This window comes from Penicillium oxalicum, chromosome IV (assembly GCF_001723175.1).
Source record: "Penicillium oxalicum strain HP7-1 chromosome IV, whole genome shotgun sequence".
Lineage (NCBI taxonomy): Eukaryota > Fungi > Ascomycota > Eurotiomycetes > Eurotiales > Aspergillaceae > Penicillium > Penicillium oxalicum.
The window spans coordinates 601209-625401 of NC_064653.1; the positions used below are offsets into that span (position 1 = coordinate 601209).

At 50.6% G+C, this 24193-nt stretch overlaps 9 protein-coding genes across 9 annotated transcripts; 7 read left to right on the plus strand and 2 right to left on the minus strand.

The window, feature by feature from the left end:
* Positions 1-2135: 2135 nt before the first annotated feature.
* On the minus strand, positions 2136-3793 carry POX_d04996 (uncharacterized protein; the record flags this gene model as incomplete). The annotated part of the gene is made up of 7 exons (XM_050113850.1): positions 2136-2263; positions 2335-2890; positions 2947-3141; positions 3204-3384; positions 3437-3507; positions 3567-3633; positions 3708-3793. The coding sequence occupies 7 exons, from the start codon at positions 3791-3793 to the stop codon at positions 2136-2138; spliced, it is 1284 nt and encodes a 427-aa protein (XP_049968801.1).
* A 171-nt stretch (positions 3794-3964) lies between these two features.
* On the plus strand, positions 3965-4168 carry POX_d04997 (uncharacterized protein; the record flags this gene model as incomplete). The annotated part of the gene is made up of 1 exon (XM_050113851.1): positions 3965-4168. One exon carries the CDS (start codon positions 3965-3967, stop codon positions 4166-4168), a length of 204 nt encoding a protein of 67 aa, XP_049968802.1.
* Positions 4169-4377: 209 nt separating this feature from the next.
* On the plus strand, positions 4378-6133 carry POX_d04998 (Dolichyl pyrophosphate Glc1Man9GlcNAc2 alpha-1,3-glucosyltransferase; the record flags this gene model as incomplete). Its single annotated transcript, XM_050113852.1, has 5 exons — positions 4378-4454; positions 4523-4601; positions 4655-4848; positions 4929-5410; positions 5469-6133. The coding sequence occupies 5 exons, from the start codon at positions 4378-4380 to the stop codon at positions 6131-6133; spliced, it is 1497 nt and encodes a 498-aa protein (XP_049968803.1).
* Positions 6134-9257: 3124 nt separating this feature from the next.
* Positions 9258-12700, plus strand: POX_d04999 (uncharacterized protein; the record flags this gene model as incomplete). Its single annotated transcript, XM_050113853.1, has 7 exons — positions 9258-9260; positions 9362-9427; positions 9504-9647; positions 9704-9806; positions 9877-9893; positions 9957-11545; positions 11617-12700. The coding sequence occupies 7 exons, from the start codon at positions 9258-9260 to the stop codon at positions 12698-12700; spliced, it is 3006 nt and encodes a 1001-aa protein (XP_049968804.1).
* Positions 12701-13876: 1176 nt separating this feature from the next.
* On the plus strand, positions 13877-15078 carry POX_d05000 (Mitochondrial carrier protein LEU5; the record flags this gene model as incomplete). Its single annotated transcript, XM_050113854.1, has 2 exons — positions 13877-14041; positions 14107-15078. 2 exons carry the CDS (start codon positions 13877-13879, stop codon positions 15076-15078), a joined length of 1137 nt encoding a protein of 378 aa, XP_049968805.1.
* A 537-nt stretch (positions 15079-15615) lies between these two features.
* Positions 15616-17035, plus strand: POX_d05001 (Pre-rRNA-processing protein esf2; the record flags this gene model as incomplete). Its single annotated transcript, XM_050113855.1, has 4 exons — positions 15616-16109; positions 16228-16476; positions 16563-16584; positions 16715-17035. The coding sequence occupies 4 exons, from the start codon at positions 15616-15618 to the stop codon at positions 17033-17035; spliced, it is 1086 nt and encodes a 361-aa protein (XP_049968806.1).
* A 439-nt stretch (positions 17036-17474) lies between these two features.
* POX_d05002 (60S ribosomal export protein NMD3) lies at positions 17475-19422 on the minus strand (the record flags this gene model as incomplete). Its single annotated transcript, XM_050113856.1, has 7 exons — positions 17475-18287; positions 18351-18446; positions 18512-18855; positions 18937-19052; positions 19116-19173; positions 19232-19296; positions 19355-19422. The coding sequence occupies 7 exons, from the start codon at positions 19420-19422 to the stop codon at positions 17475-17477; spliced, it is 1560 nt and encodes a 519-aa protein (XP_049968807.1).
* Positions 19423-19649: 227 nt separating this feature from the next.
* On the plus strand, positions 19650-21719 carry POX_d05003 (ATPase synthesis protein 25; the record flags this gene model as incomplete). Its single annotated transcript, XM_050113857.1, has 1 exon — positions 19650-21719. The coding sequence occupies one exon, from the start codon at positions 19650-19652 to the stop codon at positions 21717-21719; it is 2070 nt and encodes a 689-aa protein (XP_049968808.1).
* A 341-nt stretch (positions 21720-22060) lies between these two features.
* POX_d05004 (Peroxisome assembly protein 12) lies at positions 22061-23686 on the plus strand (the record flags this gene model as incomplete). Its single annotated transcript, XM_050113858.1, has 2 exons — positions 22061-22118; positions 22263-23686. 2 exons carry the CDS (start codon positions 22061-22063, stop codon positions 23684-23686), a joined length of 1482 nt encoding a protein of 493 aa, XP_049968809.1.
* Between the last annotated feature and the right edge of the window lie 507 nt (positions 23687-24193).

Here is a 24193-nt window from a genome sequence, read left to right on the forward strand (position 1 = left end):
TAAGCAACCAATTTCGGCTTATAGGCCCAGGCTAATTAGCCAGAGACCACCTTTACATAGCATTAAAATTTTTACACGGCGACAAAAACAGTGACCTGAGAAATCGAGATTTACAACCATCTAGGAACAATCGAATCCGGCCATGCAGGTCAGTCGTGTCTGCGACCGTTACTTGAGGTCTTTCAGGCCCAGAGCCCAGATGGACATAGTATTCACACTTGTCTGATGCGTCCGACACTTGCAATCAGCCTTGACCAGCTGACTCCGTTACTACCTGATGGGTTAATGAGCAGCGTCATGGTAAGGACTACCATAAGGAATACCCTTCCTGCTCTAGACTTCCTTCACACGGAGGCAAATGTTATACATACCGGTGGGTACCGCTCTATTCCAGTTCACCGCTAAAGGGTTGGAAAATAATCATTAATGGTATAGATCTCCAACCAAATAATATTCTCCTTGGCATCAAAGACGACTCAGTTCTATCGCAATCCGGACAGGCAAAATTCGAAGCACCTGTACCGCGGAAAATACTCGAGGATCGTACCGTTTACCTCTCACGACCACTCCGCATCTCTTATGGGACGCCCGTTCTCTGTGATTTAGGTGAGGCTCGATTGGGGACCGACCAGCAACAGGGCGACATCTTGCCAGATATCTATCGGGCACCAGAGGTCATCTTGAATATGAGTTGGGACAACAATGTTGATATCTGGAATGTTGGGATGCTGGTAAGATAGTTGCCTACGTAATCTGTATGCCCTTTGAACCCATCATGGAGCTAATCATCGTAAGATCTGGGATCCATTTGAGAATCGCCACCTCTTCAGAGCGCGAAATTCCGCACGCGAATTGGATGATGGATATCATCTCGCGAGATGCAAGCGGTCCTCTGAAGTCCTCCTGTTGAGTTTCTCGTTCGGAACGAAAGGAGCCTCTTGTTTTGGGACGAAAATGGTGTGTGCATGCCCCTTTTTCCCAATTGATATGGACACTTATAATTGTCAGAATCAACAATTGTTGACTTGTGAGGTAACTGGAAAGGCGCCGTTCCAATTCCGGAACATAATCTTCACATACTAGAAGAAAGGCTCGAAGCCGATGCAAAGGATGACTTGCTACGTTTTCTCCGACGAATGTTATGTTGGCCTCCAGAAGAAAGAGCCTCTGTAAAAAGACCTTCTATTTGGTCCTTGGTTAATGCATGGTCTCTTCGAGTGAAAGCAAGTGTGGTTGCCCGATGGAGCACCAACCCGGGGAGCAGTTTATTTTTTTCCTATCTCTAGTCCCGACTCAAAATCCCTATATCAATTGAAGAGGCGCAAGCACTTAGAGCTAGGTCATGGAATTATTCGCAAGCCGAAGACTTGCGAGTTCGAGCCGCAAATTCTGGCACTAGAGGCTATCATTTTCGGCGTCGTTTTGATAGGTCCTATATTCTAATTATAATTTAGGTATAGCTAGCCTCAAGGATATCTTTTGACCTGGAGTTCCTTTGGGGGATTTGTATCTCTGCAGAACACATGCCTTGTCTTTGAAAGAGACAATGAAAAGTCATTTTGCCCTCTTTTCTGGGTAGACTGACCCCTTCTGGAGCTGGTACTTTGAGACTCGTTTCAGAGAATCCGAGTCCTCGCAACGCGAGGAGATACCAGCTCTTTGTAGAAGATTGGTATCAAGCAAGCCGTATAGGATGGCATGTTTGTGCTCGATTCAGGGAATATCCAGGACACGGGCCTACAACTTTAGAATACGGTATGTCGTGCGTAACCATGTAGCATGAGTCACGTCGTATTTGTCTAATGTCAACCATGACGGGGCTTTGATCATCCGAGGGAATGATAACGAGAAATGACGGAGGGAAATAATTAGTGTCTGGCGTACGGTGTTACGTGGAATCTTAGATTCAAGGCATGTTGAGGGCGAATGTTAATGGCAACGGTGACTCCTTGATGCAGTGTACACACAAGATAAACACAAACATACGTTACATGATACACAGCTATCTGTACAGGATCGAAGAATTTGAAAATTGGGGGACGTTTGATTTCGAAAGAAGAAAACAAAATTTATACTATGGTCGTTGTTCACAGAACGCTGATTTGATACAAACTTGAGGTTGGACCGAGACCTGCTCAGAGGAATTTCTTGGGCATGTTGGCTCGGCGACGCTTGTAAATCACGTAGGCTGTAGCGAGGAGAGCCTGGAAGGCAATGACCAGGAAAATGAAGAAGCCCATGCGAGGGGTGGAAGCGGTGATGGCTTAGCAGATGTCAGCTTCCAGGACATGGCCAAACCGCAAAAAGAAGAAGGAACAGAGATGAAGAACTTACCGGTCATGAAGTGACTCTGGAGATTCTCGGTGAGACTGAGATGGGACGATCGTAGCGTGTCCTGGAGTTGATTGAAGCGGCCGCTGTAGTCCTTACCCTCTAAATCTCGCTGGATCGTCTGTAGAAGAGACTCGATGCGCTGAAGGCGAGCATCCAGAGTCGCAATTTGATCCTTGGGCGCCAGCTTCTGCATAACGTCGGTGTGGCGTGCTTCGTTCTTCCCAGCCTGAGCCTTCATTTCCTGGATGATGTTATTGATCGCCTTATTCTGAAGCTGGATACGGCTGTGAAGCTCGACAAATTGCGCTGCGTTTGAAGTGTCCGTGGCGGCATTCTGGGAATTGCCAACCGCGGGTGGTTGGTTCTGATTGGAGATGGGCTTCTGTTGTTGTTGTTGTTGTTGCTGCTGTTGCTGCTGAGCGCCGCCTTGGTGGGTTTGAGCGCTCTGGCCCTGTCCCGTGGCGGAGGAGAGAACAAACTTGAAGACCTCGAATGAATCTGGGTTCTCAGGAGTGGCGGCAGTGAGACCAAACGTGTTTCCCGTGGGTAGGTTTATCTTTCAATTGTCAGTTCCATCGCTCTGAAGACAAAGGCAATTGGACGGGTGTGTACCTTGCCCGTTGAGAAACAGATCTTGTCATCAACAACGACTTCAAAGACCGAATTGGTATGCTTGACCTTCACTGAACTGGGCCGGCCCAGATTCCGGTAAGCGTAATTGCAGTGGCCAAAAGCAAGACTGTCGACGCTTCGGTGGCTTTTATAGTCAATTGTACCGTCGTTCAAAAACCCGCGAACACTCCCGCCCTAAGTCCCTCGGTTAGCAGGGTTGGCCTTCGAGGGGTGCCAATAGAGGGAAAGAAACGCACCCGACCTCCGTGTGTATCAATGACGAGCGCGAAGCCATCAAATTGCCCAACAGTATAGATGCTAGAGGTGCCGACCCGAGCTTGTCCATCTTTCGTGTACCATAGTTGAAGGATGCCACCTGCTCGCTCAGGCCCACTCGCACGAAATTGGAATTCGGCCGACCACTCTTGTTGAGATACTCTGCGCGCATATTAGGAGGAGGCTCAATGGTAACGGACAAGAAGCCACATACGGGTTCTGAGCCCAGGCGAATCCACGAGTGTTGCCCGGGTACGGAGGGGTCAAGATAACTTTGTCCGAAAGCTGAACGCATGCGTGGTCAGGATCGCGTCTTGAAAGGTGCAGTATGATAGTCGACTTACAAGAACTGGAATATGGCCCTCTCCTCCGAGATTCCAGCCCGGAATAGAGTCTCGACTGGGTGAAATCCTGGCAGTGGATTGTCAGATCAACATTGAAATCCAGTCACACAGCGGAGTATTACGCTTAATGATGGTACCTACGTTGACCCATGCCCAAAGCTAATCCCTTCAATCGCTTGTGCAGTGGCCCCAATGGCAAAGAATGCCAATGTGTTCAAGCTCCTCATCGTGGTGGGTGATTTGTTCGTGCGTGCTCGACTTTTGTATGGGGTTGATGGTATACCGGCTCGATGAACGGATGATTGTCGCGTACAGCTTGTTGAGAGGTCCAGTGACTGAACCCAATTTTCTTGAGATAAAATGATCGTTGGCTAGTCTTCACTTGCAGTCTTCGAGCGATGGGAAGCTCTGTCACGATCACAATTGCACGATCTATCCGAGTCGCACAGGCTGGCCACTACACGAGTAGTGATCCACCCAACAACAATGGCAACGACGCACAGTCGAACTTCCTTGGCAATCACAGCAGCAGAAGGCGAAAAGTCGATAAAATGTTGCAGTTGAACACTATTGAGAATGGTGTGGCGCACGCCGACGTCTGAGAAGTCCATGCGGAGGATGTGCTATTGATACGCTGGCCTTAGCGTCCTTAGCGTGACTCGGGACGATTTACTCCTGAAAGGTCTCCGCATGTCGCGGTCCCACGTGACTCTGTCATTGCGGAGGAGCTTCGCACTTCCGCATCCCGCCCGCATTTGCTCCTGTATTTCGTCCGTCTCGATCTGCTGAAGGCAAGAAGACGACCTCGGCCATGGCCGAGCTCTATCCATCACTAACGCAATGTGCCATTGTGGCTGCAGCGTTCAAAATTCTGTTATTCCCGGCATAGTGAGAGTCTCCATTTAAAATCCAGCATCTCTGCGACGTCCTCACTAATTTCCAACCGTCTCCTGTAGCAAGTCGACCGACTTTGAGGTACATCGTAATTGGCTGGCCATCACGCACTCCCTCCCGGTCAAGGAGTGGTATTTCGAGGTGCGCATGATTCCAAGAAAGTTGTATCAACAGTAATCCCTAATAGAGGCCAGAAAACGTCGGAATGGACCCTCGATTACCCGCCCTTCTTTGCGGCCTTTGAGTGGCTGATGTCGCAAGCTGCCGCATGGGTTGATCCAGCGATGCTGGTGATCAGCAACCTCAATTACGCCTCGTGGCAAACTGTGTACTTTCAAAGGTCAACCGTGATCTTGACAGAACTGGTCCTGGTCTATGCACTGAGCAGGTATGTCGGATGCTTAATTTCAGCACCTCTAATGGCGGCGACATGTCACGGCTGACTTTGTTCGCTTAATTCGTTTACAGGTTTATAAAGACCTCCTCTTTGATGAGGAAGCCAGCAGCACACGTTGCAAGTCTCTCCATCCTTCTGTCCCCCGGCCTTCTGATTATCGACCATATCCACTTCCAGTACAATGGCTTCATGTACGGCATTCTCATCCTGTCGCTTGTACTGGCTCGCAAGCAGCTCCTTGCGAGTGGATTCCTATTCGCCATCGTGCTTTGCTTCAAACACATCTATCTATACCTCTCTTTGGCCTACTTCGTCTACCTCCTCCGTGCCTATTGCCTGGACCCAAAGAATGTTTGGCGCCCGCAGATTGTCAACACGTTTAAGCTGGGAATTTGTGTCATTGGGGTTTTTGGGGTGGCATTTGGGCCATTCGCCGATCACCTGCTGCAACTCAGGGAACGGCTTTTCCCGTTTTCAAGAGGGCTATGCCACGCATACTGGGCGCCGAACTTCTGGGCTATCTACTCGTTCATCGATCGTGTTTTGATCTCAGGTAAGGTCCTCGAATTCTTTTTTATTTCCAGATAAGCAGCTGACCTTCTTTTTTGTAGTTGCCCCTCGTCTCGGTCTTTCCATCAACCAGGAGGCCCTTAACAGCGTGACCCGAGGTTTGGTTGGGGATACCTCTTTCGCGATTCTGCCGGAGATCACCAAGGAGATGACATTTGCTCTGACTTTGGTCTTTCAACTGATTCCCTTGATGAAGCTCTGGCGTCGTCCGGATTGGGATACCTTTATCGGCGCTATCACCCTGTGTGGATATGCCTCGTTCCTTTTTGGCTGGCATGTTCATGAGAAAGCCGTCCTTCTGATCATCATCCCTTTCAGCCTGATTGCTCTCAAAGATCGAAGGCACTTCTCCGCGTTTCGCCCACTCGCAGTAGCAGGGCATGTCTCACTCTTCCCCTTGTTGTTCACATCTGCCGAGTTCCCTCTCAAGACGGTCTACACCGTCTTTTGGCTGATTTTGTTCCTTTTCGTGTTCGACCGTATGGCGCCAGTCCCAGAGCGGCCCCGAGTTTTTCTCTTCGACCGCTTTTCTCTGCTTTATCTGACCTTGTCTATTCCTCTTGTTCTCTACTGTTCTGTTCTTCATAGGCTGGTTTTTGGCTCCCAGCGCTTGCAGTTCCTTCCCTTGATGTTCATGAGCAGTTATTCTGCCCTAGGAGTTGTGGGTAGCTGGGTTGGATTTATGGTTGTGTATTTCACAACATGAGTTGAAGCAATTGCAAAACCCACTATTATTCCTGGAGCGTGACTTTGATCCCCTCGAGGCAGAATGCGTCAAGAAATGATTTGCCATGAAATTTTGATTCTCGAACCCTAATTTTAGTCTGGATAGAGGGGCAAACAGCGAGACATACGTCCATGTAGAGGTCAAGATGGAAGGTTGCTCACAAATTAGGAGATAAATTCGTATACTTATTTTGCCAACTAGGTGGAAGCGCCAATTAAACCGTGTGGCCTAGGCTGAGGGGTAGCCCACCTCGTGAGATGAGGTGCCGGAAGCCTGGATCCTGTCTCGCTAACTCAGGAGGGCGATGGCCTGGGCGGTTGCCCCCCGGCCTCACTTCGTAGGGTTACTAGGGAAGGGATTCTGTCTGAGGTAAGAATTTGCCATTTCTATGGCGTCAACTCGATTCATATGAGATGCAAGACTTTACGAGAGGGGATATCTAGTGGGACTCTCAGAGACTCATATCAAACTATTGATAACAGGAAGATGCCATTGATCAGGTCATCCATACCTGGCATTGATGAGTCCATTTTATCTTCACTATTCCAGTTTGGTCATGTTTCGTAAAGTTTGCACTGTTTGGCCACGTGGGGTGGACCCCACTTCAACCACGGAGTCTATTCTGCACGTCACCCAAAAAGGTTAGCGCTTCCGGACCCGCCCATCCTTGCAGCGGACGCCTGCCGCCTGCGACGTAATTGCAATGCGGGTTGGCGAACCCAGCATGAAACAGGCTATGTATATCTGTCACAAAACACGCCGCATCAGCCTGGCAGAAATAGCTTTGATTTGAATTTGTATAATGACCCTTCAATTTTGATCAGTTTAGAAGTGCCTTTCTTCCACGATCTGTGCTACTGGTATGACCACCACCACTAGAGTGAATTATGCAGGCAAGGTCAGATCAAGCTCCATCTGTTGATTCATATGCAATGACTCCAGATAAAAACTCCCAGCCCCGTCATCCCGTATAACGGACGCCAGTCATTGAATACAGTAGAGCAAGGGCTGTAAGACTCCAGATCAATTGCCATATATGAAGATAGCTGGGGAGTTATTGAACCTTGTTTGATAGGTTAAAGAAGAAAGTCTCTGCAATCATAACTCATTAACAAGGTTATTTTATATAATATCCATTTCATTTGGGATATAAATGAGTGCACAAGAGGTATTATATCTAGGTTGGGATCCCGATTGCCGTATGATTTTGTTTCAAAGAAGGAAAGCTGAATTATTTTCACAGGCCTCTGGAAAGACACCAGACTTCAAAGACCACGGTAATGAGAACCCCAATTAGGCAACAGCAGAATTTAGCAAAAGTCAATCTGCTGGCAGTACCAGAGCCCAAAATCTCGCAATAGTGCTCCTCGAATCGTCGAAAAGTCCGCCTAAAAATTTCTTTCGTCCTGGATGCAAAAGAACGGATTTGACTATCAAAATCTGATATAATATCGTCAAATTATTAGAAATCTACAGAAATTTGCTTATCTTTACACATATCACAGCCTTAACAGAGTGTATTTTCCTATGAAACGCTATCAAAGCGACCTTTGCAGAGCGCCGAGATCTTCCAGAGGTGTATTCAATGTGCTTTTTAAGGTCCCATGGGAAGTTCCTTAAGTTCTCATATCTAGGCGAGACGCACGCATCAAAGTAAACAACCTGAGAGCTTTATTCCGACATGTGAAGGGAATGGAAACCTCTCACTCAAAAAGGATCGGAAGGTGACCCTCAAGAGTAAATAAAGCGACCTTGAACACGAGGAAGAATTACGAGCCGATCCCGTCTACGCTATCTTAATATCCTTTCTGCTCACTACCAATATATACAGAAACATCATGTAGAGATGCTAGGATTTTTCTCGCGCAGGGTATAGTCCTCTAATGTACAGACCGTATTCCTGACTAAAGAAGGTATTTCTACCATTCAGTACTATTGACATGGATAGAAAATGTACACTCCTTAATCCATTTTCAAAACTACCTTCGTAGACATAGTTAGAAGATAGAAAACTATGTGGGGACTAAACGAGAAGATAAAAAGAACAATAATGAGGGATCATATTACGTGCGCAGGCAAAAAGACGATTTCCTGGCAAATTGTCTTCCATTGAACGAAGTCCTGGGGACCTGAGCGACGTCTGATACAAGTGAAAGAACAATCGCCATCATTTACTTTGTACATACTACTCACTATGAATTGACCGATTATGATATGAAGAATTCAGGGAAATCAGAATTTAAATATTTTCGAACGAAAGAACGTACTTTTAAGAAACGCGAAAGGATGACTCCACTAAATGTAGCTGCACGTTCATGCGTGACCATGAATGACAAAGACAAGAGCGGAATGTGAATATCTGGGGAGAAAGCAATGCCAGTAAGAATTTTTGACCGTGAGCATTATCGATATAATCTCACAAGCTTGGCGAGCTGATCAAGTCCAAATAAGCCTATATTTGATGGCGAGAGAATGGACGATGTGCCAGGCGGGTTAAGGAGCATGCGGACAAGAAGGACAAGAAGAGTTCTGACCTCCGAGGGAATCCCGCGGAGGCTGGCAGCCTCACCAATCAGGCGGCTTTCTGCCTTTAGCTCCCGCTGCTCCTCCTCTCAACCAATCATAGGCCTCTAACCCAGGGCGCGGTCGATCGACCGCTCCTCTTTCTGCGCTTCGTCTTCTGCGTTCACGTTCTTTTCCTTTCATAACTCTCTCTTGCGCGCGTCATTTCAACCTTCTTGTCCACCGGTACCCTAGTCGCCTCCGTCTCGTCTGAGTGTCATTCGCTCCCGCGCGCAACGCGTGAATATCAGTATGTGAACCTTGACTTTTCTATACTTCACTTCTCCGCGCTCCGACCTGTGTCGCTTGGAGCGCAACCTCTGACGAGTCCCGCTGGAATCTTCTTGGTACTCCGATCGCGCCACGCCCTCGAAGACATCGTTGCTCATTATGCAATTTCTCGCTTGCAATCATTTTATATAGATCACCTCTGATTTAGGCCATCTGCTGACAGTCGCGTGCTGCTATAGTTTGTTTCCTCTGCGGTGTTCCCTGCCAGTCTCTAGTAGACTGATGCACGCGGACCTATCCTCACAATACCATGGTATGCTTCTTATGTCTCTCCGGCCTGAACACACGACTTGCCCCCGCCCCAGATCAACGAAAGACACCAAAACCACCGGACATCAGCTCACAATTGCCCAGGTTCTGTACAAGCGCAAACCGGTTCAATACCTGCCGCGACCTGTGATTGAGGATGAAAGCTCAGAGGTACTTAAACGTCGTGGAAATAGGATCAGTATCAGGAAAAAAGAGTGTTGTGTTGACAATCTCATCCTTTCAATAGGTCTGGGTAATTCCCGAGACCAATGAGGTCTTTACGAGTTATGAGCCATACCTCCAACGGATGGATTTCTACAAATCCCGTCGATTCATCTGCGAGATAACTGGGCACTCAGGCATGACATTTTTTGAGGCTTTGCGAAGTGAGGTGCGTTGCTTTGCGAAGTGAATTCTCGTGCAACCGCTGCTGACTGCTCAATAAAGCTTGAGGAATCCCGCGAGGTCAACAATAGTTTCCCAGAAGCATTGAAGGAACCCATCCTCCGTCGCATCCAGTTCTCAACAACGTCGAGAGTTGATAACCTGGGTATGTAGTGCAAGTTGAAATGACAAACCATTGAGAAAACGCAACTGACCATGTTCTATTGCATCTGAAGTGGACGAGATCTACGAAGTGAGGCTTAACGCACGGATGAGCTGATTCTAAATGGATGACCAACTGACCAGCGCTTGACAGGAATTTAAATCAGACTTCTACCCGGGAGAGCCTGTCCTAATTCTCTTGGAAGACAACAGCCGGATTCATGGCACGATTAGGGATAAAGCCAACTTCCCAGAGCAGCTTTATGCGGACGGCACCATCAAGACCCCCGCATACGCGAGGTATTTGGTGAAAATCTCTGATCGACCAAATGAAGAGGCCCTCCTGGACCAAGATCACATCACCCGGGATCGGAAATCCTTCACAAAGTTGATGCTTCGGGGGTTCATCAAGAACAATGTGACGCGAGAGTCTTGGACAGGTGCTCCGTGGCTGGTGAAAGCGTCCGTCGCGGAAGAATACAAGATCTCCACGGAGGTACCTAAGCACTTGCAGTATGGTGCCAAGGTAGCGGAGAAGAAGGCGATGAAAAAGGCAGACCAAGATGGTTTCTTTGGATTCTTTTCATCTCAGCAACTCCCAGAACTCAAGCCTGCAGTGAAAGGGCAGAAGTTCAAGCCCTCTGCCCATGACCATGCCAAAACCCGCGAGGCACAATACTTGGAATATCAGCGTTCGCTCAATGGGAACCCAACTTTCCTACCACCGGGCAATCCTCTTCGCCCCACGAAACCGCCACTGGTCGGTTACAAGAAAGCACCACACCCGGCGGTCATTGTGAAGGAGGAATCGCGGCCACCCACACCTCCACCCATTAAGTATCCCATCGAAGATTTGGAGATTGCTCCTAACAAAGACAAGAATCATCGCCCGACTCTAAAATTCTTGATGGTGGGAGACACCGATGATGATGGATCCGAGGACCTGCTGCCTGATGACGTGGAACCTGAATCCGTGGGATTGCTTCTTGAAACCTGGAATACACTCAACGTCTACTGCGAAGTATATCAGCTCGACTCATTCACCTTTGACGACTTTGTGCAGGCCATGAGATTCTCATCGGAAGTCACCGACTGCGAGCTGTTTGTGGAAATTCACTGCGCTCTTCTCAAGACATTAGTGGACTCGGAATTCCACGGGGGCGCTGCCCGAATCTCACTGCCCGAAATCCCATCTGAAACTTCTGATGATTCCGAGGGATCAGATGAGGGAGAGAATGAAGAGAGCGCCGATGAGGAAGAACAAGAAGACCCCGCACCAGCAAGGAGAATGACCACCCGCAGTAGCCTGGCAAAGCAAGAGGCCCAAGAGCTCAAAGCACAACAAATGGAAGAACCCGAGGGGAATGAACGGATCCACCGAGCTGATGAAATGTTTGATGAGTACAGCTGGATTGATCGCCTTCGACGTCGCGATTTCCGTGATGGTGGATGGGAGATGGTGATGATCGGCCTTTTGAATCAGCTGTCTGTTCGTCCTCGCCTTCAGCAGACCTGCAATGAGGTCCTGAAGCACTTGGCGCCTATCGACGAGCCCCCCACACAGCAAACAGCGAGAGATCAATATCGAACTTTGGACATCAATCTGCGAGTGAAGGCTCTCGAAATCATCTGCATGCTGAGTCTCGAGACGAAGGCCATTCGGAACTACATGGAAGAATGCAACCTTCAGATGACAGAGTCTCGCAAGGTGCGAATCGAGCATCAGAAGGCCCGCAAGGCTGCGTAAGTCCACTCTGGTTTCTCTGGTCACATGCGAAAGCTACGGCAAACTAACTCCACCCCTTGTTATCCAGTGTCCATGACCTAAGACAGCTCCATCAGGAGCGCAAGGCACTTCAGCCGGAACAGGAGAAGACCGCTGAGAAATCTCCAACGCCTGTGCCCGAGATTGACGGGCTCGATGATTCCCGAATGACTGGTCTGGATGGCGATTCCGAGATGCCCGTAGATACAGATGACGAAGACATGCACCTGACGCGGTCCCTCCGCGGCGGTGCAGATCGCGCTGCTGAACGAAAACGCAAACAAGAAGAAGAGCGGGAACGAAAGGAGCAATTGGCCAAGCAGCCCAAAGGCTCCAAGCAATATCAGCGCGTCCTGAAAAAGATCGAGGACCAGAAGGCCAAGATTCGGAAGATTGAAGAGAAGATCGAATCCGTCGAGAGTGACCTTCGCGAGGCCGACTGTCCTCGTACCAAGTGCCTCGGCTTGGACCGCTTCTGCAACCGATATTGGTGGTTTGAGCGCAACGCAATGCCTGTTAGCGGTATGCCAGATAGCTCTACAGCTGATGCTGGGTACGCGAACGGCCGCCTTTGGGTCCAAGGTCCCGATGAGATGGAACGCGCTGGCTTTATCGAGCTCACCGATGAGCAACGCAAGCAGTACCAGAAACAATTCCATACAACGCCCGCCGAGCGCAAGAAGCACGAAGAGGGTCCCACTCATGTGTCAAGCGCTCGAGAGTGGGGTTACTACGACGACCCTGAGACCGTTGAGCAGTTGATCCAGTGGATGGACACTCGAGGACACCGAGAGAGCAAGCTCGTGAAAGAACTTCGCCTCCAGCAGCACGCCATCACCAAGTCCATGGAAAAGCGTCGGACGTACCTGACTTTGAGTGCCCAGCGCGCGGAATCGGAGGAACTCCCAACCAAGCGAGTGACTACGCGTCAAAAAACGTATGTCGACGTGAATGAGCATCGTCTCCGCTGTCTACGGTGGCACAACGGCACATCCTTGAGCGAGAACGGCCATCTTCACGTTGACCCTGAGCGGCCCGCCAAGCGGCAAAAGCGGAACGTTGACGACACGCGCGGTGGCCGAGGCACACGAGGCAAGACGCTCAACCGTCGGGGCTCACGACGTGGAAATTGATGGACTCGACGCGTTATGAGAGTTTGCGACTTTGCGTGTTCAGCTTTGCCATTCTCTGCTTTTGGGTGGGTTTGTCCAATCTTGTCTTCTGGCGGTGGCTTCACGGCTGTCGATTTTGGTCCTTACTGCTTCATTGCACATATTTCCTATTACCCCCCCCCCCCCCCCCCCCCCCCTTTTTCCTGTCTGTGATCATGCGACCCACGACTGTGTTCTTTCTTGGTGTATTATTTTTTTCTCGTGGCGGAGACCCCGCTTGTACAGTTCCAGAGCATCTTCCAGGAGTTGTGCGAATGGGTATTTGACTTTTTACTCGTGTTACCACGATGGCTCTTGCCAATGAGGTATTCGACAGAGATTGAAAGACATGGAATCTCTCTCCGAGTCCGACAGGCTTGAAATGCATATCATCAGATTCGACTGACGATCTTGGTGACTCCCCGTGGTTTCCGATATTCCATACCGTACATGACTGGATGCCGCTTCCACTAATCACGTAACCCGCGAGTCACTTCCACGAGTAGCCAGTGGCCAATTGGCCCTCAACGGCCGCAGTGTCGACGGTCGGCTACTGTACTTGGGCGGGATTCTTTGTACGGGGAAGAATGGTAATTTATCGTTCAGCACTGGTTTTCGTATTGTTATCTGCCGGCTACACGCGGGAGGCGGCTGGTATCGGCTCGTCAATCTTTACACCGAGCCCGCAGGAATGCGGCCGGTGGCAGTTCGACGTCAGCGAAAGCTCACATGGAATGGGCTTCGCTTGGCTCGATAAGTTTAATGATTCTTCAACAATCTTACCGGAGCACATTCAAAATTTGTGAGTCGGACCATCACTACCATCAACCCTCCATCGGGCCTGCAAACGTGCCTTCTACTCCGCTCAGGAACAGTTTCGGCAAGTCTCCGGGCACCCGGGCCCTTTCTGCCAAAATTATCGCCGAGTGATCACGAGGGGCGCAGAAACGATTGCCTTAGTTCCCCCCCAGCAATAACCCGAGTTCTTTGCCCTCTGATGAGCCTTGGCCGCACACGATCGGTCTTGAACTGTCCAGTTTGATTCTTTACATGTCAACTCTGCATTCAGACCATGCACGACTTGAGTCTCGCGTTCACACAGAGCAGCACCACCATCGTCACCACTACCCGGAGCCTTCTCCGCAGTCCATAGCCCCGATGAGTGAACTCGCTCAGAAAGAACCCTCAATTGCCGGTGGCGCCAGTCATGCGGCCACTTCAAATATCGCAGGCGACACAACAAAAAGCGGCGGGTCCGTGAAAACGCGCAGTGTCGACTATGTTTTGCGGAGTGGCCTTGCTGGAGGGTTAGCAGGCTGTGCGGTAAGTCATCTTGCCGAGGCACTGGACTGGAAACGGTACTGATAAGCGGCGCTCGTTGTCTGCAGGCTAAAACCGTTGTAGCACCTCTCGATCGGGTGAAGATTCTTTTTCAAGCCTCAAATCCTCAATTTGCCAAATACGCCGGCAGCTGGGCTGGTCTCTCAGCTGCCATCCGCGACATCAAGCGCTCCGAGGGCGCCCAAGGCCTGTTCAAAGGTCACTCTGCAACCCTTCTCCGCATTTTCCCCTACGCTGCCATCAAGTTCCTCGCATATGAACAGTTCCGCGCCATCGTGATCCCTACCCCTGATAAAGAAACGGCCCTGCGCCGCCTCGTGTCGGGCAGTCTCGCCGGCATTACTTCTGTATTTTTCACATACCCTCTCGAGCTCGTGCGAGTGCGATTAGCGTTCGAAACGAAACAAACATCGCGCTCCTCTCTCGTCGATATCTGCCGTCAGATCTACCATGAACGTGCTGCGCTGCCCTCGACCGGCACAGTGGGCAAAACTGCCTCAGCGACCGTCGCCACCGCAGAGACCGTTGCGGCCACTGTGAACCAGGCCGTACCGCGTACGGGGCTAGCCAACTTTTATCGCGGGTTCGGTCCCACCATTCTGGGAATGTTGCCCTACGCAGGTGTCTCGTTCCTGACTCACGACACGGTAGGCGACTGGCTACGGAGCCCGGCTGTCGCCGAGTACACCACCATCCCCGCCGCCGAGTCGAAGCCCAAGAAGGGTTCTCGCCAGCCTCAGCTCACCGCCTCCGCCGAGCTCTTCTCCGGCGCTGTGGCCGGTGTCGTCTCACAGACTTCATCTTACCCGCTGGAAGTCATCCGGCGGCGGATGCAAGTGGGTGGCGCAGTCGGTGGGGGTCAGAGACTCGGCATCCTTGACACCGGTCGCAAGATCTGGATGGAGCGAGGGTTCCGCGGTTTCTGGGTGGGCTTGACTATTGGTTATATCAAGGTCGTGCCTATGGCGGCGACAGCATTCTTTGTATACGAACGATTGAAGTGGTCTTTGGGAATCTAAGCGCTGTGGTTTCTCCCCTTCCGACTACTTTCAAATTACTTGGCCGGATTTTTCTGTGTGTTTGTGGGCTTCTTTCCCCCCACCGTGTTGACCACCCATTTATGATAGAACATGTCACTTATCTTTCCTGCAAATACCAGCCGTGACTTCCAAGGGTGTTGATTTTGTGATTCACATTTCGTTGCTTTGGCCTTTTTAGGGGGATACTTGGGGGAGCATCACATTTGCTGTACATGAGTAGACATGTGTAGAACAATGTTAGAAGGCGCTAAGCCTTATGACAGAAACCCACTGGACCTATCTTCTAGCAATTCGCACTTTTCAACTTTATGATCTGACATGCCAAACTCCATCGCATCCCTAGGATGCAAAGCCCACGAGTCGCAGATAAGGCGGAGTTACGGAACCGTGCACGGACCATCTCATGATCTGCGGGAAAAAAAGTTGGAGACTTTGCCATATTTGCGATCCGCCGCACGCAGTGAACGCCTTTTGAACCCAAGCCACAATCAGACAGGGACATCTATTTCTCAAAAGATGACGACTCGAAAGCACAATGAATTCTTGGACGTACCAAGCGATGAAGAGGAAGCCGACGTCGGCGGCTACTCTTCCGAGGAAAATGATACCAAATCCAAAGGTCGGGCCGTGAAGAAGCGCCGGACCGAAACGCAGGACTTCTTCGGTCTCGAGTCCGACGAGGACCTGTCGCCTGATGATGAGGAAGAGGAGACTAAGGAGGAGTCTCGTGTTTCTGTACAGGGCAAGAGTCGCAAGCAGACCAAGACGAAGCGCCAAGGCGCTTCCACCCGTGACGAGGAGAGCGAAGAGGACGATGCAGATGCCGATGAGGACGAGGAGGATAATGATCGTGATGACGGCGATGAGAGGGATGGACATGCCGATGACAACACAAAATCTACAGAAGGGAAAAAATCCCAGAAGGTTCTCTCCACAAAGCTACTCAAGAAGCCGAAGAAGGACAAGAGCGGCGTCGTCTACCTCTCCTCACTACCTCCATACCTTAAACCGTATGTTCCTGTTTCTCCTCAGTATTCCGTTGCATCGGCTGTTGCGCAGCAGAGTCGCACCCGAGGTGATGTGCAATTTCAGGACCAGTCCAGTCAATGCTAACTGCTTTGGAATCAGATTTGCGCTGAAGAATATCATGGAGAAACGTGGATTTGGACCCATTCGGAAAGTCTTTTTCGCTCCTCTCGTCCCCAGCAATTCCTCAAGTCAGAAGCGGAGCAATAAGCGAAAACTGTACTCTGAGGGATGGATTGAGTTCGAATCGAAGAAGACCGCTCGTGTAGCGGCCGAGGCCATGAATGCTCGACCGCTTGGTGGACCGAAGGGAATGTATTACCGTGACGATGTGATCAACATGCGCTATCTGTGAGTGATCCACAACTTCAATCGCATTGTCCGAAGCTTGCATAAGCTAACACGGTCCGATTTCTTTTTTTTTTTCCACGCTTCAGATCCGGATTCAAATGGGCAGATGTAAGGCTCTTCTCTCCATTATTAAACACATACCGAGCATTATCGGTCTTGCTCTGCATTTCCCAATTGAGCCAATTTGCATTCGTGAACTTGAGGAATCCACAAAGCTAATCCACTTCTCTCTCTCTAGCTCATGGAAACCGTGCAACGTGAACGATCCGAACGAGAAAGCAAACAGCGTATGGCGGACATCCGAGCCAGAAAGGAAGAAAAGGTCTTCCTGGCAGGTGTCGAAGCAGGTCGTCGTTTGGACGGGATTACCCAGAAGAACGAGGAGAAGAAGAAACGGAAGGCCGAAACCGAAGGACATACCGAAACCGAGAAGACAGAGCCGAAAATGCCTGTTCCTGTGCGGCGACGCTTTGTCCAGAACGACGTTGTCCAAACGGGCGAGAGGGACGAGAAGGCAATTGGCAACGATGCGAAGCGGGTCCTGGGAAAGATCTTCTAATGGCTTGTTGCCAGCATTTGATCACAATTGGGCATTGGGAAGTGCAAATTGGTGTTGGCTACGCTTACGCGAGTTGTTTTCTTGTTTTGGTTTTTTTTTTTGGATGGCCAGCCTATGGAATGCTCTGTACAAAATCTACTGCGAGCCCAGTGAAACAGTCACTAGAAAGGAATTTCTTCGATTGGACAATGTTGAAATCCATCGGTTATCTCCCGAGTCTCCCGGGGGCAGCCGTATCGGCCAGGCCACTAATAGATCACCTCTCGCACTTGATGAAATACCAGACGATATGTGTTTGAGTTCCACAACACGTGGAGTCAGAGAAGCTTTTATTTCCAGAGCGCCCAAAGATATGTGAAAAGAAAGAAAAACAGGAGACTCAAAAGTTTAAAACGCCAGCCATGATCATCAAGGATATCACTCGCATAAGGGATCATTCTTATTCTTCGTTCATGTTCAACTCGTCGAAGTCGTCGAGCAGTTCCTCCATGTCGATCTTGGGCACCTCATCGTCACTGCCGCTGTCCTCATCCATTTCATGATCTTGCTCAGGCTTGCGACGAGCCTTGTACAGATCAAGGGTCTGGCGGAGCTCTTGATCCTCCTCGACATCGCGCAAGAACATTTCAAAGTCTTGCTCGAGGCGATCCTGCTCCTGCTCTTGACGACGAGTCTGCTGTAAGGCTTCCTCCTCGTACTCGCGAGCCATACGCTTGAGGCGCCAGGCGCGGTTCTTGGGCTTCTTCTTGCGAGCATAGTGCTTCTTGACGAGAATGACGTCCGGAATCGTTGACCCGTACTGGTTGCTAGCCTCGATGGCTTCAAAGTTGGGGTCATTGAAAATTGTGCCAGTCAGGTGGTAGCCCAGGACAGAATCACCAACGTGCAGAATGCCACCAAGATGAGTCCTCGTGTAGTATGTTGTGTCGTTACTGCCAAGATCAGATGCTCGCGCAACGGTGGCTTCTGAGAGCTGATAGCGTCCGCTTGAGTGACCAAGAGGCTCAATATCCATGATGATGAACTCCTTCAGTTCTGTCACGTCGGCGAGATTCTTGAATGGAGATCGCCAATAGGTGTTGCTGGTGACATCGGCAGTTTGGAGAGTGAAAGGATCGAGAAGGTTGATGGCGGTTCCAACACGGTGGCAGAGGGTCAAAGGTGAGATGTTACCGCACTGACGAGCAAGCTTAATAGGCAGGGCGACCAAATCATCTTTGCAGATGGGAATAAGTTCCACGGAGAAAGTGAACTGCAACCGAGTTGTCAGTGATATTGACCTTCAAAGAAAAATCCACATTTGAGGAGGACTGACCTTGTAAGACTTGGTGGAGGTATGAATATCCATGGAGATGAGCTCCTGGGACTTCTTCATCTTGCAAGGGATTGTAGATTGGAGAAAGTCCACCATCTAAATACCGTTAGCAGCAGCTCTTCATCACATTTTCAAACGCTTGCCATAATCAAAAGACCAACCTTTTCGGCATGGTTACGCTGCGCAAAGTAGAAATCAAGACCATCCTTGGCTTCCTTGATGTTGACTGTATCCTTATGGGCACCAGCCTTCAGGATGAGTTGTTCCAGGTACAGGAATGTGCGCTTGTGCGGAACCTTCTGTCGCACTTGTACCGAGGCTCGCCAAGTGTTGTGAGTGTAACTCTTCTTGCAGTCGTCGCACTGTTGAGAAGCAACCACGTATTCCACTTCGAAGGTCTGTTGAACGATCGTGCCCTGGAATGCTTCCTGCTGAATGGTAATTTTCACTTTGATACGGCGGGAATGAGGCTCAGTCCAGATGAAACTCGCATCGATGATTCGCACTAGACAGCAAGGAATAGAGTCAGCAACCACGATATGTCATGCGACAATAGACTATGATATTCTTTTCTGATGCCGCATACCTTTGTTCAAGCCGCGGAGTCGACGCAAGCAGACGGCCAACAGTTCCTTGGATTCGGGAGTTGCAACAACCCAGCTGTTGGGTGGTTGCAACCAGCGCTCGCAGTCTCGACAACAGCTGGACAAAAAGTTAGCATTCCATTTCCTCTTCTTTTTCTGAACCAAAGACCGCTGTACTCACTGCAAGGTTCCCTCTCTCTGAATGCCCTGAGAGACGTCAACAGTATTTCGCAGACATTCTGCAACAGGAGTTAGCATAGATGCAAGCCTGCGGAGAAGCGCAAGTCGAATGCATACCAGAGCAGAGAGCACCAGCTGAAGCTGTTCCATCGATCGGAGCACCGCAGTTACAACACAGAATACTGTTTGTCATTAGTAAGTCCAAGCTCACGCTGAGTATCATCGCAAAGGGACACTTACGTCGCCATCACGACAGGCTGCTCCTGCAGTCCTGTCATGGGGACGGGGGCATCCAGATCCATCGACATGGTGGATTTAGGAATACCAAAACGTTCGGTTTGAGTGTAAATGCACTTTTGTAAAAAAGATCGATTTGTAACAATTGCCCCGCCACGATAGGAATCTTTTTTCGTGAATGACTAATGTGTTTGCACCTTTTGCACCTTGCGATAGCAGTTTCCGGTGGACCCTCCGAAAGGCAAAGCCGCACTCGCATGCTCAGTCGAGTTACCATCGTCGCCATTATCACGCAGCCATGAGCAGAGCTTTACTGAGAGGGGCTGCTTGCCGATCTTGTCGCCATGAAATTATACGATCATTTCTCGCCGTGACTGGCATACCGATCCCGCAATTCCCTGCTAGGAGATCTCGCCGCCTCGACTCCAGAGCTTTCTCCGCGGTAGGCTCGTTACGTTCTGATCGTCCTCCTGTATCGAATTCATCCGACATCAACTTTTCACCGGTTGAGAATGACGATCAGTTACAAAAGCCGAGTGGCCACTCGGCGTCACATATCCCGTGGTACTTGCAAGAGGAAAATGAAGTCGCCGAGGAGCGTCTCGTTCCGGGCGATCGTATTCCCCAAGTCCCTGAAGATGCACCCGAAATGCTTCCAGTGCTCCTCGAATATGTCTATAAAGATGTTGGACTCGATAACCTGAGACTATATGATTTGCGAGGACTGGAAGCCCCTGCGGCCTTGGGTGCCAATGTAATAATGGTCATTGGCACTGCGCGCAGTGTAAAGCATCTGAACGTCTCCGCCGATCGTCTTTGCCGGTGGCTTCGGAGCCAGTACAAATTGTCGCCACATGCAGATGGCCTTCTTGGCCGTAACGAGTTGAAAATCAAATTGCGCCGTAAGGCTAAGCGTGCGCGTGCGGCTAGCCACGCTGGTACGACGATTGACGAAAAAGACGACGGCATCACGACTGGCTGGATCTGTGTTAATGCCGGAGTTGTGGACAAGGGCATGAAAAAAACGGACCTTTCTGAAGCAGGGTTTGAAGGCTTCGGACAAATAGAACTGGGTACAAATGTCGTGGTTCAGATTTTCACCGAGGAGAAGAGAGTCGAGGTCGATCTTGACGGTCTGTGGGAGAAGACATTGGAAAGGAACGAACGAAACCGACTGAAAGAACCCTCACAGTATGAGCACAGTGAGCAAAGCTCGCCCAGCAGCCATGCTGCGTACGGGCGGTTGGGGGACTCAACCGGGCAAAGGCGAGGTCTGCACACTGTTCGGCGCAGCCTCACCACAATCACCGAGCCGATGAGGCACGAGGTAATGGCCGCAATGGCGGCGAAAGGAGCCTCAACGAAGGCCGTTGACTTCGGAATGAACACGCATTCATTATTACGGATGCTCAAGTCTCTGCCCCACGACAATGTTCGCGCTGAGCTTGGCTCCGGCCCAAACGACTACAACTCCACGGTCTTTCTGCAGCTTTTATACGGAAGCCTAACCAAGAACATGTCTGCAAAGGACATCGCGGTCTTCCGGTTGAAGCTTCATTCCATCGCCATTTCGGGGCAACACTCAGCGTATAGCAAGGATGCTCTATTCGGGGCCTTGGAGGACTTCCTTCGCAACGGCTATGACCTTGAGGATGAGCTTGCTTTCGACATTGTGGGTGCCCTTTTGTCTCCACGACTGGCCCATGGATATGGTGAAGAGTCTACGCAATATCTGCCACAAGAAGACATCGAGCTTGCCTTGCAAGTTCTGGAGCGACTTAGCCTCCGTGGTGTTCCCATCTTCAACTTCAAACTCTTCAATATGCTGTACAAAGTGGTGGACACCCCGATGGCTCCGCCCAGCACGGCTTCACACAACGACCTCCCCGATGCCGAGCGTCCCATCATGGGCACGAGTGGTAAAGAATGGACCAGATCTCAGCGCGTTATGCTCAATCGCTTGTCCAAAATCGTTTCAGCTGCCGAGGTCGCCTTCGATGAGGAAGAGGCCCGAAAGCTCATGATCACTCAATTTCAATGCGAAGATTATGATGGTTTCTGGCGGATATGGAATCAAATCCCCCTCAAGAGTGCCGGGCGTACACAGGATGACTACCGGAACTTGTTCCAGCTGCATGCCGACCTCGGGGAGGAAGGGCGCGCCCGTGATTGTCTGTCAATGTGGGTGCCTATGATGGCAAGAGAGACGCCTGCCATTGAACTGGAAGGTCCCATTGTCACCTCGGTCATGCATTGCCTCCTGGTTGCAGAGCCAGATATCCAGCATCGACTCGAGGATGGATCCCCCAGTTTTTACCTCGAGCTCTGGCGGCGGTGCCAGGACGCGCTGGCGCAGCCTCGCTTTTGAAGATTTTTTCTTCCTGTATCATAGCTCTACGCCCCATGTATCATTACCAATGTGACACTCGTCTAGAGTCTTTGTATGAATAACAAATTTAATCCATAAATCTCCTGGCTTGCAGGAAGTCAAGGCTCCTAGTGGAGTGGTCCTCAGATGAAGCTACGGCCCCGGAAGATCTCCATGCGAGTGCGGTCAAGTGCTCTCCGCCTCGGGCAAATGAGCCTCGGCTGATCCCGAGGGTCGCCAATCCGGCCCCGACCATCTCTCTCCCGCATCCTTTTGCTCGTTTGCTTCAATACTCACCGGTTTCATTGATCCCAGGCGGAGGATGAGAGGTGTCTTGATCAATGGAGTATCTACCTAGTCTCCAACAAGAGTTCGATGAGCAGAAGCCATCACTCTTCGGTAAGTCTCCCGGATAGTGTCCTCCGCGTCACGGGGAGAAGGCGTAGGGTCTCTCGGCCATGAAATCCGGGGAACCCTCTGCCCTTGCACGCCGAACGTAAATGCTTCATAATGAAGATCTGGCGACTAATCGTATCTCTCTAGAACTTCTTGCTGAACAACAACTCTCCGATCTCCTCCCGCCATCCCTCCGCTACCTTCTTGCCGTTGCGACTCACCGCCACCCTCGGTATCTGCTCCGCATTCTCAACTCCTACGATGAGGTCTACGCACTTCTATCACTGGTAGTCGAGCGCTACTATCTTCGCACTTTTGGCGGATCCTTCACCGAGAACTTCTACTCCTTGAAGCGTGAGCGCGTCCTTCGCACGAAGAATGGCGAGATTCCGCGCGCTCAGGTTGGTGCGGCTGGTCCTGTGCGCGACACCTTGAAGTTGCACTCTACGGACATTTGGAAGAATCTCATTGTCATGGTCGGCATTCCCTATTTGAAACGCAAGCTGGATGAAGGTTACGATATCCATGCTGCACCACAGGCGTCTCTCGTCTTGGGCGGCGGACCCCGATATAACCCCAGCGACGACCTCCCACGTAACGCAACTATTCGCCAACGCATCTTCCACTATTACAAATGGTTCTTAAGAAACATATATCCTTCCGTGAACGCGGCCTACTATTTCTCAATTCTGGCTTTCAATCTAGCCTATCTCTTCGATAATACCAAATACTCCTCTCCATTCCTATGGCTAATCGGCACACGCATTCGCCGCCTTGGAGCTGCAGACCATCGCGCGATTGCCGCCGTGCTCGACTCCAAGCCCGCCGCTGCGGCCACTCGTCACCGGCGTCCTGGCTCCAGCCTGATGGGCCTATTGAGCCCGCAAAACTTATACCCACAACTCCTGACCTCTCTCCGCTACTTCCTGCCTGCGTCAATCTTTGCCCTCAAGTTCCTCGAATGGTGGCACGCAAGTGACTTCTCACGGCAACTGGCTCGGAAAGCGACCGAAGTTCTCGATCTCCCGGCACCCGTAGTCTCGGGACTGACCAGCCCGGCAGACCGACGCAAGGCCGGACAAGAGGAGGAGAAAAAACAAACAGAGCAAGAGAAAAAGGCGTCAGGGGATCTCAAATCGGCACTTAAGTCGCCCCGGCGCCATCGACCGCCAATCTCTGCGACTTCCTACCTTCCCATTCTCACCGTGCCTTTACCCCCAGCCGAGACATCGAGCGCAAACCTCTGCCCGGTGTGTCTGAATACACTGGTCAACCCAACCGCCTGCCAGACAGGCTATGTGTTCTGCTATGTCTGTATATTCCACTGGCTGAACGGTGAGCATCAGCGCCAGATCGATTTCATGAATGGCGAAGGTGCCGGTGCGCCTTGGGAAGAGGATGAGATCACCGGTGACGATGAGCCTGGGCGAAATGGGTCAGAGGAGAGCGAGTCTGGAGATCGTACATCGCGCGCTCGGGGAGGAAAGTGGGAAAGTGGCAAGGGAAGATGTCCTGTGACTGGGAGAAGAGTCTTGGGTGGTACAGATGGCCTTCGCAGGGTTTTGATCTAAATTGGTCATTGATACCACGTTTCTGACACGATAATCTTTTTTGTTTTGTATATGACCCTACCTGATCAATGATATCCCATGTGTCACAGCGAAATGATCGAAGACTATCGGGGCCAGTTCCATTTGATTTCAGCTGAAACCCAGCGTGACCAGATAAGGTGTGTGCGGGCAAAGAATAATGACTGACCCTGGTCAGATTACAATACTATGGGAGAGGCCGAGTGCGATTAAACCATATATCATTATGATTAATTGTGCCTGTGGACTGAAAAGACGACATGCAGCATTTCAGAGAGGGAGGGGAAAGAAATACTGATATCTGCGCACGAAACGACATCTGCAGCCCGATTGCCCCCTCATTCGATTTCGTATCAGCATCTTTGGGGGTTCTCTTCCTCGGGATATGACATGACAAGAGGGGGCAAGGGGTGCCGATCGAGTACAGTGTTCACCTCCAACCTGGTCTGGAAGGAGTGCAAGGCAATGACGCGGCCACGAAGGACCCAA